Source organism: Dendrobates tinctorius, unplaced genomic scaffold (genome assembly GCF_039654945.1).
Source record: "Dendrobates tinctorius isolate UK_male_01 unplaced genomic scaffold, ASM3965494v1 ptg000144l, whole genome shotgun sequence".
In the NCBI taxonomy this organism is placed as follows: Eukaryota; Metazoa; Chordata; class Amphibia; order Anura; family Dendrobatidae; genus Dendrobates; species Dendrobates tinctorius.
The window spans coordinates 977,994-997,554 of NW_027361811.1; the positions used below are offsets into that span (position 1 = coordinate 977,994).

The following is a 19,561-nucleotide window of genomic DNA, read 5'->3' on the forward strand; positions in this document are numbered from 1 at the left end:
TTTTGATATGTATGTGAACACCATCAAACATATGATTCTAATATCATAAGTGCGCAAAGGTATAGAACCCAAAGATCAAGAGACAATCACCACAAAAGTCCCAATAAAAGATCCACTGCAAAAATCATAATTGCCCTTGTAAGGTGTAAGGAGCCCACTCTGCGCAACGTTGTTGCTGCTCAGGGCTGCTTTGCCAGGGGAAGTCGTCATAGCACAGGACAGAGCCCTATAAATACTTTGCAAGTGCACTTGCTAATCACCCGGCAAGCGCCGACACCTGTGGGTGGTGCCTGCTAGGTGATGACAGTCATGTGGAGTCCAAAAGTGTGTCAGTATCAATGCGCATGCTCGGACATCTCAGGATGCGTTCCAGGCCACAGGAAGTGATGCATCTGCGTTCTAAATGCCGGAGATGCAGACCTGTGGGCGGTGCCTGCTAGGCAATCACAATCATGTGGAATTCGGAAGTGTGTCAGTCTCAATGCACGTGCGCAGACATCTCAGGATGCGTTCCAGACCACAGGAAGTGATGCATCTGCGTTCCAAATACCGGAAATACAGATGGAGCTCAAATAATAACATATCTATCTCACAAACTGCAAGACCAACGCCATCCAATATTGCTGACTTGTTCATATATTATGCGCATATCACCAATGTAATCACAAAATAATTAAAAAACAATAATAATCATTAAATATGAAACATTTAAACTAAGAGCATAAAATAAGTTACTGACACACTATCTAGCTTTAAAGGTGACCCTGATACCGATCATAATAAAGGGTGAACAAAGTATGATAGATCCTAAATAATAGCCAATAAACATGTCACTATGTTCCTCAAACCCTCCAGTCATGTCCCATATAGAGTGGTCATTAAAAAGACTGTGGCAATTATTTATGACAAGGAGTGGTCAGATATCGCAGGCACCACCAAGCCCATACAGTGAAAACCAAAGGATGCAAACAACACAGGGTGAGTATGACATATAAAAAACCTGAGAGTAATTCCCACACTAAGGCCACAATGCAACCCAAGAGTATTGGTGTATATCACAAGACAGAAAGATGCCCCACATGGTACAATATCCCAAGCACCCCCGGTCCCATGAACACTAGAAGATTTGTATATATGCTACAAGGACAATTGTGAAGTGTAAAAAAAACCACAGCAATTGATCCATGAGGACATAAATAAATCCAAAAAATGCATTTACCACAAAGGTGAATGAAAAAATCAAATGGTCATAAAGCCCCATATAGGGCTATAGTAGAAAAAAAGCAAAAAGAATGAAGACAATAATCCAAAAGCCTAGGTCATGAGAAAACCTGTAAAGGATAGCTCTTCATTGATGACAACTGGCCTAACCGAATTAAGGTCATGAAACCATCTGGATTCTAGCCTTAATAGGTCACCCTGCCGATCCTTCTTATGAATATTGGGCTTAATTTTTTGTAGTCCCACCACCCTAAGCCCACGTGTTCACCCAGCATGATATTCCAAAAAGTGGGAAGCTATAGAAGTCAGGGCTTTCCAATTGGCTCTTCCACATAAACGAACAGAGGTCCCTAGATTATGTCCAAAAGTCCTGTATATCTGAGCAGTTGTGATTACATTGGTGATGTAAGCATAGTATATGAACAAGTCGGCAATATTGATTGGCGTTGGTCTTGCAGTTTGTGAGATAGATATGTTATTATGTGAGCTCCGTCTGCATTTCCGGTATTTGGAATACAGATCCATGACTTCCTGTGGCCTGGAATACATCCTGAGATGTCTGCGCATGCGCAATGATACTGACACACTTCCAGATTCCACATAATTGTGATTACCTAGCAGGCGCCGCCCACAGGTCTGCACCTCATGCATTTGGAACGCAGATACATCACTTCCTGTGGCATGGAACGCATCCTGGGATGTTCGCGCATGTGCATTGATACTGACATACTTTTGGACGCCACATGACTGTGATCACGTAGCAGGCGCTGCCCACAGGTGTCGGCACTTGCGGGTGATTAGCAAGTGCATTTGCAAATTATTTATAGGGCTCTGACCTGTGCTATGACGACTTCCCCTGCCCTGAGCAACGACACGTGTTGGGCAGAGCGGGCTCCTTACAAGGGTAATTATGATTTTTGCAGTGGATCTTTTATTGGGGCTTTTGTGGTGATTGTCTCTTGATCTTTGGGTTCTATACCTATGCACACTTATGATATTAGAACCATATGTTTGATGGTGTTCACATACATATCAAAACTGACTCCATCAAAGCACATTGTGATTCATTCATTTCCATCTGGTGCATCATTTCCCTTTTTGGTCCACAATTTATTGTATCACTGCCCTATGGTGTATTGTATAATATACTCTATATGACACAAATTGTCTATAAACATTCTATTTAAGATTTTTTGGTGTTGCTCGCTCACAATGTTTTATGAATGTCATTTTATAGATGGTTTTAATTGTTTTTTTGTCTGTCTGTCTTTTTGGCATGTCTTCAATAAATTCTTTTTGTATATTTTGATAATATACTGTGTGTGCACATTTATTGCGCTCTTTTCTTCAACAATATTTCTGCCTTTGGCATTGTGTATGAACTTGCCCTCAATTAATATCGTCAATTAGCACATTTATTTGGATTATAGGGAACATCAAGTGACTAATAAAATATTGTTATAAAGGTGTCTGGTCAATATACTCCATTTCTGTGCTAGCTTCTTGCCTTGTAATGTTGTGACTATTTTGCCTATATTGGAAATCAAGTCCTAGGTAAAAGAAATAATGAATTTTAAGGCAACCAACCCCTCAATGGAGCAACACTAAATAATCAATGACTTATTAAGTGAACTTAGCCTGGAATGATGCTGTAAGCACAATACTCACTGACATATTAAGTGAACTCAGCCTGGAAAGATGCATTAAGCAAAATTAAAATAATTGACAGATTCATGTAAACCATTTGCAAGGTCTATATTTCTTACAAGGCTTTAGGAACCTAGTAGAAAATTACTTGTGTTAGATGCTAGACTGTGAAGTTAATTGACAAACATATAAAATAGAAGTCACAACTTGGTACAGAGGTTTACATATACAGTGGCATGTAAAAGTTTAGGCACCTCTGGTTAAAATTACTGTTATTGTGAACAGTTAAGCATGTTGAAGATGAAATGATCTCTAAAAGGCCTAAAGTTAAAGAGGAAACATTTGCTTTTAGGCAAACAAATATATATATTGTCATTTTTTACGTTTTAAAAAATACAAAAGGGAAAATGGGCCTATTCAAAAGTTTGTGCATCCTTGGGGATTTTCAGAAGGAAAATGGATGAAAAAAATTAATGAGTCAAACGGGGGTCCGTCTTACAGTAATGAATTCAGCTTAGCCGGGGGGAAACGACATCCCATGTGGCAGCAGGAGTTGGGCGATTCTTTTGGTGGTCCGACGCTGCAGGGCGATGATCTTGCTCCTATTCCAGCCTGGTGTGGCTGGTTCGGCAGTGCTTGATGGTGCGGGGGGCTCTAGCGACATTTTGTGAAAGCCTGGAGCCCCACACTTTTATTGCCTCGATGCTGCGGATCACGGGAAAATAGCTGCCGGAGGCGGCGCATGCGCATATTGAGGACTCGGCAACGAGATCTCGTCCCGATCTCAATCTGTGCATGCGCTGCCTCTGGCAGCCATTTTCCCAGAGGCAAGATTGATTCCCCAGGTGCAGATTGAGACTTTGGAGTCAAGATCTCAATCTGCGCATGCGCTGCCTCTGGCGGACATTTTACCGGAGGCCACAGCATTGAGGCAATAGAAGTGCGGGGCTCCAGGCTTTCACAAAATGTCGCCGGAGCCCCCTGCACCACAGTGCGTCTTATAGTCCGAAAAATACGGTACTCTTGGCTGGCTATAAAAAGTGTTTACAAGCTGTGATACTTGCAAAAGGGGTGCTACTAAGTACTAACCATGCTGGGTGCCCAAATTTTGCATCAGCCCATTTTCCTATTTGTAATTTTTAAAATGCAAAAGATGAAAATATTTTTTTTTTGCCTAAAATACAAAGTAAATGTGTAATTTTTAATGTTATCCCTTTGTAAGCAGGCTGATGGCCGTGTAGTCAATGGGAGGTATGTGTCGCAGAAATGGCTGCTCCCTGCGATGCAACCTGGAGTATTTTGTCTTTAGTGCACGTGAGCACTAAGATGTCAATTAGTGCACCTGGGTCCAGGTTGCGGGTAGTTGTGAGAGATGGGAGGATCTCACTACCTACATTCCTCACCTCTGGGTGAGGGTGCTCACTGAACACCTTTTCACTGCAGGACCTGCAGATGGTTGAGGACCTGCAATGATGTCACGATTACGTGACATGCCCATGTGCCACATACCTCACCTATAGGTGTGGTTACAGCCTACCTAATGGAGGTGTGTTTGGCACATGGCAGTGAGTGTTTGGGAGTCTGTCAGGGTGGACAGATTTCCATGTGTCTAGGCTGGACACTAGAGAGTGGTCTGTGACTTGGAAGGTAGTAGGCCTCCTGTGTGTGTGGCTCCAGACAGAGCCTCCAGGTTGGACATTGCCCTAGCCTGTGTGCCCACAGGCCTGAGGGAACAGAGAATCCAGTTAAGGAATGTTTTGTGTTGTTCTGCCGGATATGAAGTCTGTTGATTTTGTGCTGCTTGGTTTATGGAGCAAATATACCCACACGGACTCTTTTAAAGATGCACTCCTCCTGTTTTTCCTCTTGCTGCACCTAAGTGAGAACAAATCCCTACACCTTTTTAGAGATCATTTAATCTTCAACTTGCTTAACTTTTCACAATAACATTAATTTTGACCAGGGGTGTCCAAACTTTTACATGCCACTTTATGGGGACCAGAGGTAATAGTTGCACCCAGACATTGCAGCTTTATTAGGCCCAAAATATCCTCTTCCACATGAAAGGACACTAGTATTATAAATGGCAAATGGTAGATGGGACCCTTTAGTTTTATGTTACATCTATGACCCAAGACAATGTATCTGACTAAATGCTATTTTGTACAGCTACTAGAAAAATAATATATATAATGCTGGTTTACTGGGCACCTATGCTCTTAAAGAGGACCTTACACCAGTTTTAGACTGTTAAACTAGCCACATCATGGAATAGTGGCTGTAGAGCTGAGTAAAACGTAGTTGTGCATTTTTAATTTATCATTGCGGAGATATAAGCTTGTAAAGTTAAGGTTATATTATATCCAAGGGGCATTACCAAAGACTTTTTCACTGAGAGGCACTTTATCTCCTGCATTGTGTTGACCAATCACAGGTACTGTAGACATCAATATACAGGAGTATAATGAACATGCCCCAACTGTAGCTTAGAACGGGTTTCTCTGGAGAGATATGTAATAACAGTCTGCTCCCCTCATTGGTCTCACTGCAGATCCTTGCATGATTTCAAGTGCTGGGAGTAGAGCAGAGATTACTAACACCCTATAGCTTTCATCTCAGGGAAGTCTGTTTGGGAAGTCTGTTTGGAGGAGAAGCAGTAAAGCAGAGCTGCGCTTTGTAGAATTACAAACACATCTGCAGCTGCAGCTCTCTTGACACAGTTATATTCCCCTCCCATCATACTGACTGCCATGCAATGAAAGCTGAAAGTGTTCACAATCTCTACTCTACTATATGAAAACAGCTACATGTACAAAGTTGACATAAAGAAAAAATATAACAATAATCTATTTGTTATGTAATGAAAAGAGATTGAATTAATTTGCTGATAATATACTTTACGTCAGTGTTTTAATCTGCCTGTTTTTTTTCCTCCTTACAGGCTGTTACTCCATATGGTGTTTCGACTCCTATGACCAAAAACACAAGCACAAATATAATAACAAAATCTCCAAGAGACTTTGTACGAGAGTCCCTAAATCATGTTACACGTGGAAATGAAACATTTGGTTGCCTTGCACATGCTGTTTTGGTAAATTCATTTTAGAACTGTGCATGTTCAGCTATTTTTAATTTATAGAATTGAACATTTATTAAAAATATGTTTTCATAAATATAACACTTATCAACAATAAAGTAAAGTTACTGCCATCTTACTTCAACCTATAAGTCTAACCTACGTGATAAAAGCCAATCAGTAGATCTTGTTCTGATGGATATCTGGTTGTAGGCCAATACTGCAGCTTGCCTATATACCTCATATTTGAACAGGAGTTAAAGTAACTTTTCCTATGAGGAAATTATTTATTGTTATCTGTGTGTACACATGGGTTTTTCCAATATTTTTTTTCTATTTTACTTTTCTCATGTGAGCCGTGCAGCCACTTTTGGAACTTAGAATTAAGGAAGCATTCTACAAAAAAAAAAAAAAAAAGAAGAAAGCTGTAGATTTCCACAGCAGTGATCCACATATGTAGGACTTAGGTTTGGAGTACACATATGTCTTCTGCAGTACAAACGCTGACCACAATGCATGGAAAGGCTATGAATATCATGACCGGAACGTGACGGCTTCATATAGGAGGTTGTCGAATTTGGGTCAGGAGATCCATGGCAGATCTGTCCATCCTGGTCCATTCTCAGACTGTGAAAATCAGATATGTAAAACAGGCTTAATGATGTTAGGTTCTAGTGGTCGATCTCTTAAGGGCATGTCACACTAAGAGATATCGCTAGCAATATCGCTATAACTAGTGACGTTATAGCGATATTGCTAGCGATATCACTGTGTCTGATACTTACCTCCGACCGGCTCCCCCGCTGGTTATCGCTGATCGCGCGAGAACGTTCAGGACTGTTTCTCATCGTCAGCTTCCTGTGGCGCTTCCTGCTGTGACGACGAGCGACGCGTGGAGCCGGGCGGGAGGATGCAGGATCGCCTGGTGTGACAGGTAAGTAGCGATCCCCGTCCCCAGCGATGTCGCTGGTGAGATCTGCCTATGTGGCAGCTCACTAGCGACCACTTAGCGATGTACCAGCGATCCCGACCAGCGATATGACGCGGTCAGGATCGCTGGTACATCGCTATGTGGCAGCTCACTAGCGACCACTTAGCGATGTACCAGCGATCCTGACCGCGTCATATCGCTGGTCGGGATCGCTGGTACATCGCTAAGTGTGACAGTACCTTTAGGAAACAAGCTGTAAACTATGCAAGACAAAAGTTCTCATAATAGGAGAATAACAATTGCAAACTTGCTTGTTTTCATGCTGTTTAACTGACTATACCAAATTTTATAATATGAGAACACCTCTTTTTGTATTAAATAAGTTTATCTTTTACTATGTTCTTTGTTGATAAGAAATAATGTAAGGTTATACACATACAGTGGTAATAAGAGCTTGTTGACTTGAAATGTGATAATAAAATATACTGTAATTAATAAAAAAAATTGACCATTAGGTTATGTAAAAATACGCAGACCTGTGATTTTAGTGCCTGATGGGAACCACCTGAACAGCAATTACTCCTGCTAGGTTTTTATGGTATTTATAGCTCATTCTTCTGTTAGAACTGAAAAAACATATGTTAACCCCTAAAGCATGTACTAAAGTAAAAAAATATAGTGATTATATAATGTTTCACCAAAAAGGCTGTGCCAGGACCATTATTCATAAACAGTTCAGCGCCAAACAGATATAAAGAACATATGAGAAAAGAAAAAGCGCACCAAGAACTATACCAAAAAGGGTACTTTATTGAGTAACATACAGCAAAATGTGTAAAAACATTAAAAAACAGGACAGAACCAAAGATATGAGTGGGTAAGCCAAAACATGGCACCACCGCTGTCACAGGATAGTAGTTAAATAAGGATACCCAGCATTTAGTAAAACATAACGATAAACAGGAAATCCAGTACTGATATTACAAACACAATGTGGACATTAACATGTAAATTATGAGCTAAAGTGCAATAGTGCATATGTCCTAGTCACAAGGGGAAACCTGAGTGTATAAATACGAATTGCTATGCTGTGAAGTGGAGACAACATTACCTGTAGACAGCGATGGTGCCACTTCCCCAACACGCGTTTCAGTGGCGTACCTTCCTCAGGGGCAGACTGAGATATGTCATACTCATTACCTTCTCACTGGAAGTGGTCTGACCTCCCACTATGCAGTGATTGAAGGGGTAGCAGTACTATTTAGTAGAAGAGTGACACAGCTTCCAATTATGATGATCATAAAAAAATCCTTTTATCCTAGTACCTTACAATGCATACACGTTAAAAACACATGTGTGTATGAGAGTAGGGAAAGAACATCCTAAGAAACCAAACACGTTTCGAAAACAAGCCACGTTATTAAACTTTGTCTCAGCTTGGCCAGTACTATTTAACAGCTACAGAAACTTCAAAAGTTCTTTCTACATAATATGTGTGGTGTGCATTGCTGTTCCCTGCACAGTGGATGACTAATAGGACCACTGTACGGAAGAAGAAATTAGTGTCTTTTTTTGTTGACGTTTAGCAAAGATCTCAGAGATCAGACCACCCGCAAAGCAGATTGCTATGTTTTCTTATATCTTCTGTGCCATAAGTTTTGTAGATGGGAATACCTCTTTGAGAATTTAGTTTGCCAAACCTAACAGCATAATTGTCCTTTTATTTTAAGATCTTTAAAAACTTGTTTTAAAGTGTTCATAAAACATACTTGGGTAATAAAAACTCAGGTATATATTTCTTCTTTTTCAATAGATGCCCCAAATCTCACTCTAGTATCTTGTGGAACACACAGTATTATAAATGAAACTAAGGGCAGGATCAGACTGCCGTATTTCTCAAGCGAGAATCTCATGGTAAACCTCGTCCTGGCTGTCGGCTTTCCTGACCTGAGCTTGACAGCTGCATAGTAATCTATCACAGGGGTGGACACTGACAGCTTGGGGCCCCTGTGCAGGAAATGTGTCTGCTCTTCCTTTTATGGCATCAAAGCTACATATACTGTACATATATAGCCAAGCACACATACATGTATATATATTACATAGTCTCTATTATGTATATTGCTGTCCCTTATACAGTGCCCTCTCTTGTTATTTACAGTACCGTCCCTTACATATTGGATTATATAGAGCCCTGTTTTTCATTATATACCATCCTGTCTTGTTAGCTGTATAATGCAATGATGGCTAATGGAGCATGGGAAAGCTTCCTTTCTAATAGAGGAGCTGATGGACTGGTAGTCTGGTCACTGGCTGCTCCATCAGCAGTCATTTTATATCTAAAAAGAGAGGGGACTATTTAATAAAAGAGGATGCTGTGAATAACAAAATTAACAAGAATACACTATGTAAGAGACAACACTGTACATAACAGCAGAGGAAGCTATATAATAAGGGACAGCACCATATATAACTAGAGAGGATGGTACGTAATAATGGATGGTGTTAAGGTATGTGCACACATAGTTTTTTGTCTCTGCGGATTTTGTAGAGAAAACTGCAGGAAATCCGCAGGACAAAGTGCTGCGGTTTTTCTGCGTTTTTTCTGCGGTTTTGCCCTGCGGTTTTACACCTCATAATGGATGAGGTGTAAAACTGCAGCGTTTCTGCACCAAACAATTGACATGCTGCGTTTTGAAAACCGCAGCAAAACCGCGCGGAAAAAAACGCAGCATGTGCACAGCTTTTTTTTTATTTCCATAGGAAATAAAGGTACTGTACAACGCAGCAGAATCTGCTGCGTTTCTGCAGAGCCAAAAACGCTGCGGAAACGCAGCAGAAACTGCAAAGTGTGCACATACCCTTATACATAATAAAAGAGGAAACTATGTAACTAAGTTTGTATATTCTCCCCGTGTTTGCGTGGGTTTTCTCTGGGTACTCCGGTTTCCTCTCACACTCCAAAGACATACTGATAGGGAATTTAGATTGTGAGCCCCGTCGGGGACAGTGATGATAATGTGTGCAAACTGTAAAGCGCTGCGAAATATGTTAGCGCTATATAAAAATAAAGATTATTATTATTATTAACTAAGGATGGTGTTATACAGAATTAGTGAGTACACTATATATTATTGGTCTGTGTTAGACATAATAAGTGAGTACACTATATGCGAAGGGTCTTTGTTATGCATAAGTACGTAAACTATATGCTAAAGGACTGTGTTAGACATAATAAGTGAGTACACTATATAATAAGGGACTGTGTTATACATAAGTACGTACACTATATAGTAAGGGACTGTGTTAGACATAATAAGCAATAATAATGTCTTCCTCCACCTCCCCCTGTTCCTAAGTCCAATATAAGTCCCCCTTCCTCCCATCCCAATCTCCCACACCCCTCATTGTCCTACTCCCCCACAACCCATTATTGTCCTCTCCCCACCCCATTATTGCCCTCTTCACCACCTCCATCATTGCCTTCTCCCCCACCACTATCATTGCTTTCTTCCCTGTCACCCCATCAATACCCATTCCACCACCTCCATCATTTCCTCCTTCTCCACCACCCCCATCATTGTCTCTTTTCCACCACTCCCATCATTGCCTGTTTCACCACCTCCATCATTTCCTCCTCCCCCACCACCCCCATTATGGCCCTTTCCACCACCACCATCATTGCATTATCCCCCACCACCCCATCATCATTGTTTTTTCCCCCACCACCCCATCATTGCCCTTTCCACCACCTCCATCATTGCCTTCTCCCCTACCACCTCATCATTGCCCTCTCCATCACCCCCATCATTGCTCTTTCCACCACCTCCATCACTGCCTTCTCCTCCACCACCCCCATCATTGTCTCATCCCCCTCCACTCCCATCATTACCCATTCCATCATTTCCTCCTCCCCCACCACCCCATCATTGTCTCTACCCCCACCATTCCCATCATTGCCCGTTCCACCAACTCCAACATTTCCTCCTCCCCACCACCCCCATTATGGCCCTTTCCACCACCACCATCATTGCATTCTCCCCCACCACCCCATCATCATTGCTTTTTCCCCCACCACCCCATCATTGCCCTTTCCACCACTTCCATCATTGCCTTCTCCCCTACCACCCCATCATTGCCCTCTCCATCACCCCCATCATTGCTCTTACCACTACCACCATCATTGCCTTCTCCCCATCTCCATCATTGCCTTCTCCCCATCCCCATCATTGCCCTTTCCACCACCTCCATCATTTCCTCCTCCCCCACATCACCATCCTTGCCCATTCCACCACTTGTATCCTTTCCTCCTCCACCACCATCCCCATCATTGCCTTCTCCCCATCACCCCATCATTGCCTTCTGCCCATCACTCCTATCATTTCCTTCTCCATAACCCCATCATTGCCTTCTCCCCATCACCCCCAGTATTGCCTCCTCCCCATCACCTCCATCATTGCCTTCTCCATAACCCCATCATTGCCTTTTCCCCATAACCCCCAATATTGCCTCCTCACCGTCACCCCATCATTGCCTTCTCAAAACCCCATCATTGTCTTCTCCCCATCTCCATCATTGCCTTCTCCCCCACCCCCATCATTGCCCTTCCACCGCCTCCATCATTTCCTCCTCCCCCACATCCCCATCCTTGCCCATTCCACCACTTGTATCCTTTCCTCCTCCACCACCATCCCCATCATTGCCTTCTCCCCATCATTGCCTTCTGCCCATCACTCCTATCATTTCCCTCTCCACAACCCCATCATTGCCTCTTACCCATCACCCCCAATATTGCCTCCTCCCTGTCACCCCCATCATTACCTTCTCCATAACCCCATCATTGCCTTCTCCCCATCACCTCATCATTGCCTTCTCCCCATCACCCCCATCATTGCCTTTTCCATCACCCCCATCATTGCCTTCTCCGCATCACCCCATCATTGCCTTCTCCCCATCACCCCCATCATTGCTTTCTCCATCACCCCTTCATTGCCTTCTCCATCACCCCCATCACCCCATCACCCTCATCAATGCCTTCTCCCCATCACCCCCACCATTGCCTTCTCCATCACCCCATCATTGCCTTCTCCCCATCACCCCATCATTGCCTTATCCCCATCACTGCCTTCTCCCCATCACTCCCATCATTGCCTTCTCCCCATCATTGCCTTCTCCTCATCACCCCCGATATTGTCTTCTCCCCATCATCGCCTTCTTCATATCCCCATCATTGCCTTCTCCCCATCACCCCCATCATTGCCTTCTCCTCATCATTACCTTGTCCCCATCACCCCATCATTGCCTTCTCCCCATCACCCCCATCATTGCCTTCTCCATCACCGCCTTTTCCATCACCCCATCATTGCCTTCTCCCATCACCTCCATCATTGCCTTCTCCCATCACCTCCATCATTGCCTTCTCCCCATCACCCCCATCATTGGCTTCACCATCACCCCATCATTACCTTCTCCACATCACCGCCATCATTGTTTTCTCCCCATCACTCCATCATTGTCTTCTCCCCATCATCCCCAATATTTCCTCCTCGCCATCACGCCCATCATTGCCTTCTGTATCACCCCATAATTGCCTTCTCCCCTTTATTGCTTTCTCCATCACCCATCATTGCCTTCTCCCCATCACCCCCATCAGTGCCTTCTCCCCATCACCCCCATCATTGCCTTCTCCCATCACCCCATCATTGCCTTCTGCCCATCACTCCCATCATTTCCTTCTCCATAACCCCATCATTGCCTTCTCCCCATCACCATCACCCCAAGTATTGCCTCCTCCCGATCACCTCAATCATTGCCTTCTCCATAACCCCATCATTGCCTTCTCCCCATCATTATCTTCTCCCCATCACCCCATCATTGTCTTCTCCCCATCACCCCCATCATTGCCTTCTCCCCATCATCCCCAATATTTCCTCCTCGCCATCACCCCCATCATTGCCTTCTCTATCACCCCATCATTGCCTTCTCCCCTTTATTGCTTTCTCCATCACCCATCATTGCCTTCTCCCCATCACCCCATCAGTGCCTTCTCCCCATCACCCCCATCATTGCCTTCTCCCCATCACCCCCATCATTGCCTTCTCCCCATCACTCCCATCATTTCCTTCTCCATAACCCCATCATTGCCTTCTCCCCATCACCCCAAGTATTGCCTCCTCCCCATCACCTTCATCATTGCCTTCTCCATAACCCCATCATTGTCTTTTCCCCATCACCCCCAATATTGCCTCCTCACCATCACCCCATCATTGCCTTCTCCCCATCACCCCCTTCATTGCCTTCTCCATCACCCCATCATTGCCTTCTCCCCATCACTGCCTTCTCCCCATCACCCCATCACTGCCTTCTCCCCATCACCCCATCACTGCCTTCTCCCCATCACCCCCGATATTGCCTGCTCCCCATCATCGCCTTCTTCATAACCTCATCATTGCCTTCTCCCCATCATTACCTTGTCCCCATCACCCCATCATTGCCTTCTCCATCACCCTATCATTGCCTTTTCCATCACCCCATCATTGCCTTCTCCCGATCACCTCCATCATTATCTTCTCCCCTTCACTCCCATCATTGCCTTCTCCCCATCACCCCCAATATTTCCTCCTCGCCATCACCTCCATAATTGTCTTCTCCCCTTCATTCCCATCATTGCCTTCTCCCCATCACCCCCAATATTTCCTCCTCGCCATCACCCCCATTATTGCCTTCTCTATCACCCCATCATTGCCTTCTCCCCATTATTGCTTTCTCCATCACCCCATCATTGCCTTCTCCCCATCACCCCATTATTGCCTTCCCCATCACCCCATCAGTGCCTTCTTCCCATCACCCCCATCATTGTCTTCTCCCCATCACTCCCATCATTGCCATTATTTCCTTCTCCATCACCCTATTATTGCCTTTTCCCTATCACCCCATCATTGCCTTCTTCATCACCCCATCATTGCCTTCTCCCCATCACCCCATCATTGCCTTCTCCTTCACCCTATTATTGCCTTTTCCCCATCACCCCATCATTGCCTTCTCCCCATCACCCCATCATTCACCTCTCCTCCACCTACACACAGACATGCACACAGCACTATTCACCTCTCTGCACATTCCCCCGCAGCGCTACACATGCATGCACACACCACCACTCATCTCTACATACACGCAACACACGTACATACAAAATACAGACACAGCACCTCTTACCTGTACGCAGCCGCAGTATCACTGCCTCCGGCTGCTTCTTCGCTCTGGCACAGATGGCAGCTGAATGATGATGTCATCCAGCGGCGCTGCTGTCTGTGTCAGACAGGAAGTGCGGGCACCGGGCAGGAAGCAGGATGGATCCCTGCAGCTCCTGCTATTTTCTTTAGTAGTCAGTGGAGCTGCTGGGATCGCTCCCTGCCCGCCACACATGAGGGCAATCTGGCCAGGGGCCCCCCAGAGCCTCGGGCCTGGAGAAACAGGCCAGATTGCCCTCATTATTAGCCACCCTGCATGGACCCCCATTTACCTTCGGGCCCCAGGGCAGCTGCACAGGCTTCACAGGCGGTATGTCCACCCATGATCCATCACACTGTCTTGCTCAGGTCAGGAGAGGTGTTGGGCCAGTCCATGCAGTGCAATGCGATTCTCAAACGAGTTATACGGCCATCTGAACCTGCCATAATACAAAAAATTCAAAAGGTTCAAAACCTATAAGGGGTCAACAAACATTTTAGCTCTACCACTCAAGTATAACTTTGATATTTAATTTTTAATTATAATAATATAAAATATAATGACTGGATTGTAAATATTTTTGCTTTTTTTTCCAGGGAAGTATTATGAAACAAGTTCCACTGTCAGTGATCCACAGTGACGGAGTACAAGAGAGGTTTCTGAAAATCATTGAAAAAAATAAATAAAATAAAATTGGTTGGAAGACAAAACCCAAGCTTGCTGCCAAGATTGGATCCATATTTCAGGAGCCTATAGGCATTAAATGTTTAACATCTTAGGAGCTCCTAGTAAAAAAAGCTAATACCAAAGCAATATATAGGTGTGTCCCTATGGAAGCACAACATTTACTATAAAAGACACATTACAGGTCTTTATTGTTGTATATCTGGAAACTGGTGGTGTCAACAACATTAGAAAATGGCCATTGGGCATGTTATCATTGTTCTCCATTGCTTTTGTGCAGAGCATCTACACAACAGTTTCAGCAATGATTTACCTTACCATACCAGTTTATAGTTGACATAAAAGCTATTGTGAATGTATAAAGACAAAATTGACGATTGAGATACAAAATATAGCATTTGTAAAATGAATGTATGATGCACCCTGAATTTTTGTTTGCCATAGCAAGTTGAGTAAAGTGGTAGCTCATGAAGTTGTAGTTAAAACAATACTTTATTATTTAAAAACCACAGATGTGGTACACACCGGAAAAATGTGACAGTAATAGAGAAAATGAAAAATAGGTGTTCAAAATTAAACCCACACTAGGGTAACCCCTACGAGTCCCTATTAGGTAACTATGCTGTACCCTGCCTGGCTGCGGAGGTTGGCACCCTAAGGGGGGAACGTTGTGGCGCCCCCGCTCACGATGGCTATCCCTGGGGGCCCTGATAAACCCTACAGCCACTGGTGGTCCCTTCTACCCAATGTAAGGGAACCCCTCGTTCTAGACAGAGATCAGACCTGCTCTATAGAGGACCCTGTGTCCCAAAAAGAGAGGTTAAAAACAAATTAGAACACACATGGCATGGAGTGGCATATTGAAGTCCCACAAAAAGATACAGACAAACTTCAAGGCAGCCCAGTGGGGTATCTCAGTTCAGATCATGCCTAATTCTTATATACAAAATAAGGAGAGGCATCTTTTACAAAAATCGATGTAGAAATAGCTGAAAGATGCCATCAATAGTCTCCCACTAATGAAAGTATATGGGAAACGCAGAGCTGCAACAGCGGTACTTATCTGCGTTTTTCGCCACCTGCCATCAATTTATGAATGCCTCAACGCGTTTCGCCTTCCAGGGCTCATCAGGAGGCCCGATGCTGCGATATTTCGTGTCCAATATAGGTGCAAATAGCTTACCGATATTCCATAGTTCTCCACTCTTATAATCTGCCGCGCAGAGCCTAAGCTCCGCCCACTGCAATCCCATTGCCTCTTGCAACACCACCCATTTTCTGCTGCCCCAATCGGTTACCAGATCTCTGATGCACCGTCATACTAACCAATCACGTGTCCTCTCACACAGGGTTCCCCATAGCTCCCCTGTCATCCTGGCTTAGATTGGTTTCTGCACCTAGCCTGCATGCAGCGTCACTGCTGACTCACCAATCCCATATCTTTAGACGGAGAGTCTCTCAGCAATCACCGATCACTGTGCCCAAGGCATATTATCATCTCTGCACTTTAACCCCATATGTGCAGCAAACGTTCCACAGACCAGGCTATACCCACATCACTACATTTAAGAGCTCATGTCTGACGATCTCATTTAATGTGTTATATTGATCATGATAATTAGCGTTCTGCTTGATATATATATATGTATACAAAACCGCATCATCGCCCACAGCAATGTGAGCAGGCGTCTACAGCTACCCATCTCAATGTATATATGTATAAACAACATATGATGTATATACCTTTTAATATGAACAGGCGTCGATATGCAACTACCCCATCAAGTTCAAAGTATCTAATCTCCCAAGATAATCACTGTGAGGCAAAAATATACAGATATCTATCTTAAGATAATCTATGCAATCTAAAGATGATCCACACTAAAATAATATGCAACCGCCCCGTCAAAGTAATATAAAGAGGCAGCAAGGGTTCAGATTCAAAAATGCTCCTGAATCCTATAGGGATATATGTCTGCGGCAGTAAAGAGGGACTTTCTATATAAACAATATTCCACGCCAATACATGGAGATTCCACTACAACAGGGAACCAATAGAACAAAATCAAGGAGGCTGGTATCCTCTAGAAAAGGAACATATAATTCAATTGTGGCTCATAAGAAACAGGCATATGACAATTGCTCATTCAGCCCTCTCGGTTCGAGTGACTCCATCCTGAATATCCATTCACACTCCCTCCTAAGCATCACCTTATCCACATTTCCTCCTCTTGGGTTTACATGGACTACTTCTACAGCACAGAATTTTATGTCACCAAGATCACCATTATGATACATCCACATGTGCTTTCCGAGCGGGTTTTCTCTTTTATGTCTGATGTCTCCAAGATGTTCTCCTACTCTTCTTCTGAATTCTCTCCTGGTCTTTCCTATATAATCTTTAGGGCATGAGCATGTAGCCATATAGATGACCCCTGTGGTTTTGCAGTTTGAGAAGCCACGATGAAAAAATATCCTACCAGTGCTCGCACTGCAGAAAGACTTCCCCGGTCTCATATAATTACAAAAACTGCAGTCCCCGCATTTAAAAAAACCACATGGTCGCCTATCCAACCAGGTACCACCAGCCAATGGTCTCCTATATTGGCTGTGGACCAACATGTCCCTAATAGATCTACCCTTTCTAAAGGTTATGTTGGGACGCTCGCCAATTATATTCTTCAAATCTGGATCCAACCTGAGGACATCCCAATGCTTAGATAGGACCTTTCTGACCTCCTGATGGTTGACGTCAAATGTCCCAATTACTCTTATTAATTCCGTCGAGTCTTTAATCTCACGTTTCTGCAGCAATTTAGACCTATCTGCTTTTCTTGCAAAATCATATGCAGTGTCTAGAACATGTTGCGGATATCCCTTGTTCTTAAACCGACAGAACATATCCCCAGCTTGCCGCTGGAACAGGTCATTCCTGGAGCAATTCCTCCTCAACCGTAGGAATTGTCCCTTCGGAATACCTCTCTTAAGAGGGACTGGATGGTGGCTCTGCCAATGTAGTAAGCTGTTCGTACTCGTAGGTTTCCGAAATATACTAGTAGAGATGCCTCCCATCCTATCTTTCTGGATTTTAATGTCCAGGAACGGTATTTCCGTTTTCTGAATTTCTGAGGTAAATCTCAAGTTAACACTATTTCGATTCAACTCTCTCACAAATTCTTCAAATTGATCTTTATCCCCTGTCCATACCATGAAGACATCATCTATGAACCTATACCACAGAGCAATCAAGCAGTGCCACCACTTCTCCTCTCCTCCAAAAACGATAGTCTCCTCCCACCAGCCCAGAAACAAATTTGCATACGAAGGGGCACAAGGGCACCCCATCGCGGTGCCCCTGAGCTGGTGGTAGAATTTGCCATCAAAGCAGAATGCATTATGGGTCAATATAAACTGCAGAAGGGAGGTCAGAAAACTATTGTGCCCTCTACACGCTATGGACCTCTGACTAAGAAAATGTCCCACGCCTTTAATGCCCACATCATGTGGTATGTTACTGTAGAGTGCTTCTATGTCAATGGAGGCCAACCAAGCATTCCCTTCCAGATGAACGCCCTCCAATTTTAGCAGTAAGTCTGAAGTATCCCTCAAATATGACGGCAAACAAACCACAAAGGGACGTAATATCTGGTCAATATACAGGCCACTATTCTGTGTCAGCGAATCCACACCTGATACAATCGGCCTCCCCTTCAGGGGATTCAGGCCCTTATGTATCTTTGGTAACGCATAAAATGTGGCCACCAAAGGGAACTTAGGAAGAATAAAGTCAAATTCAGTCTTAGAGACCACACCCTCTGCTAAGGCCCCATTAAGGATCAGCCGCAGTTCCTCTCTATAAGAGGCCATGGGGTTCTCTTTTAGCACCTCATATGTTGAATTGTCCTGCAGTATAGCATAGCACATTTCACGATATTCAATGTGGTTCAGAATTACCATATTACCCCCTTTATCGGAGGGTTTAACCACTATTTGATCATTTTTCTTTAAAGCCTCAAGTGCTAATCGCTCACTGGCCAACAAATTATCCTTATTTTCCCACTCCGGTCCTACTAATTTCTTCAGGTCCCTCTCCACCAAGCTGGCAAATATATCGATATTTCCCATATCACCTGCAGGCGGCATCCTTTCACTTTTATTTCTCAAGGTAGTAAAGGGGCCCTTCCCAGCAGTGGGAACTCTATCATTTTCATTCAAAAGTCCAATGAGCGCCTCATATCCTTCAATATCCTCCTCATTGAGGCCCTGTTGTTTGCAGGCCTCTCGACTATTGTGTCTGAAAAACTTTTTCCACTTGAGTTTTCTACAAAACAAATTCAAATCTTTAACCCATTCGAAGCAGTTGAACCTATTCACTGGCACAAAGTTTAGGCCTCTAGAGAGGATACTCAACTCATCCGTAGTAAGAACGTGCGAGGACAGGTTCACAATCTGACCTTTTATTGGTTGAACCGAGTTCTTAATTGGTAACCCGTTCTCGCACCCTGTTCCAAAAAAGAGGCAGAGGAGACAGTAGGAGTATACGACTGAGCAGAACCAGAACCAGATATCAAATTGGGGCCTGAAAAGGGAGTTAACACTCGTGTACCTCCCCTGTGTGGCCCTCTTCCCTTTCTCATGGATCTGCCTCTCCCACCTTGCCATCTTTGTTTCGACAGCGTATCTCTATACTGATGTGTACCCCCTAATGCCCTCTCCGTCCTTTCTGTATCGGAGGTATCGATATCAGATGACGAGGCCTCAGACTGTCTTTC

General features: G+C 43.8%; 1 protein-coding gene across 3 annotated transcripts in view; it reads left to right on the forward strand.

Annotated features, from left to right (window-relative positions):
• Positions 1-15,199, forward strand: part of HSD17B3 (hydroxysteroid 17-beta dehydrogenase 3) — a 254,388-nt gene extending 239,189 nt beyond the window's left edge. For all 3 annotated transcript variants that reach the window (XM_073545951.1, XM_073545952.1, XM_073545953.1), the window contains 2 exons: positions 5,810-5,959; positions 14,702-15,199. In XM_073545951.1, coding sequence (XP_073402052.1) covers positions 5,810-5,959; positions 14,702-14,791 — 240 coding nt within the window. In that variant the 3' untranslated portion in view covers positions 14,792-15,199. The remainder of the gene's footprint in view (positions 1-5,809; positions 5,960-14,701) is intronic.
• The last annotated feature ends 4,362 nt before the right edge of the window (positions 15,200-19,561 follow it).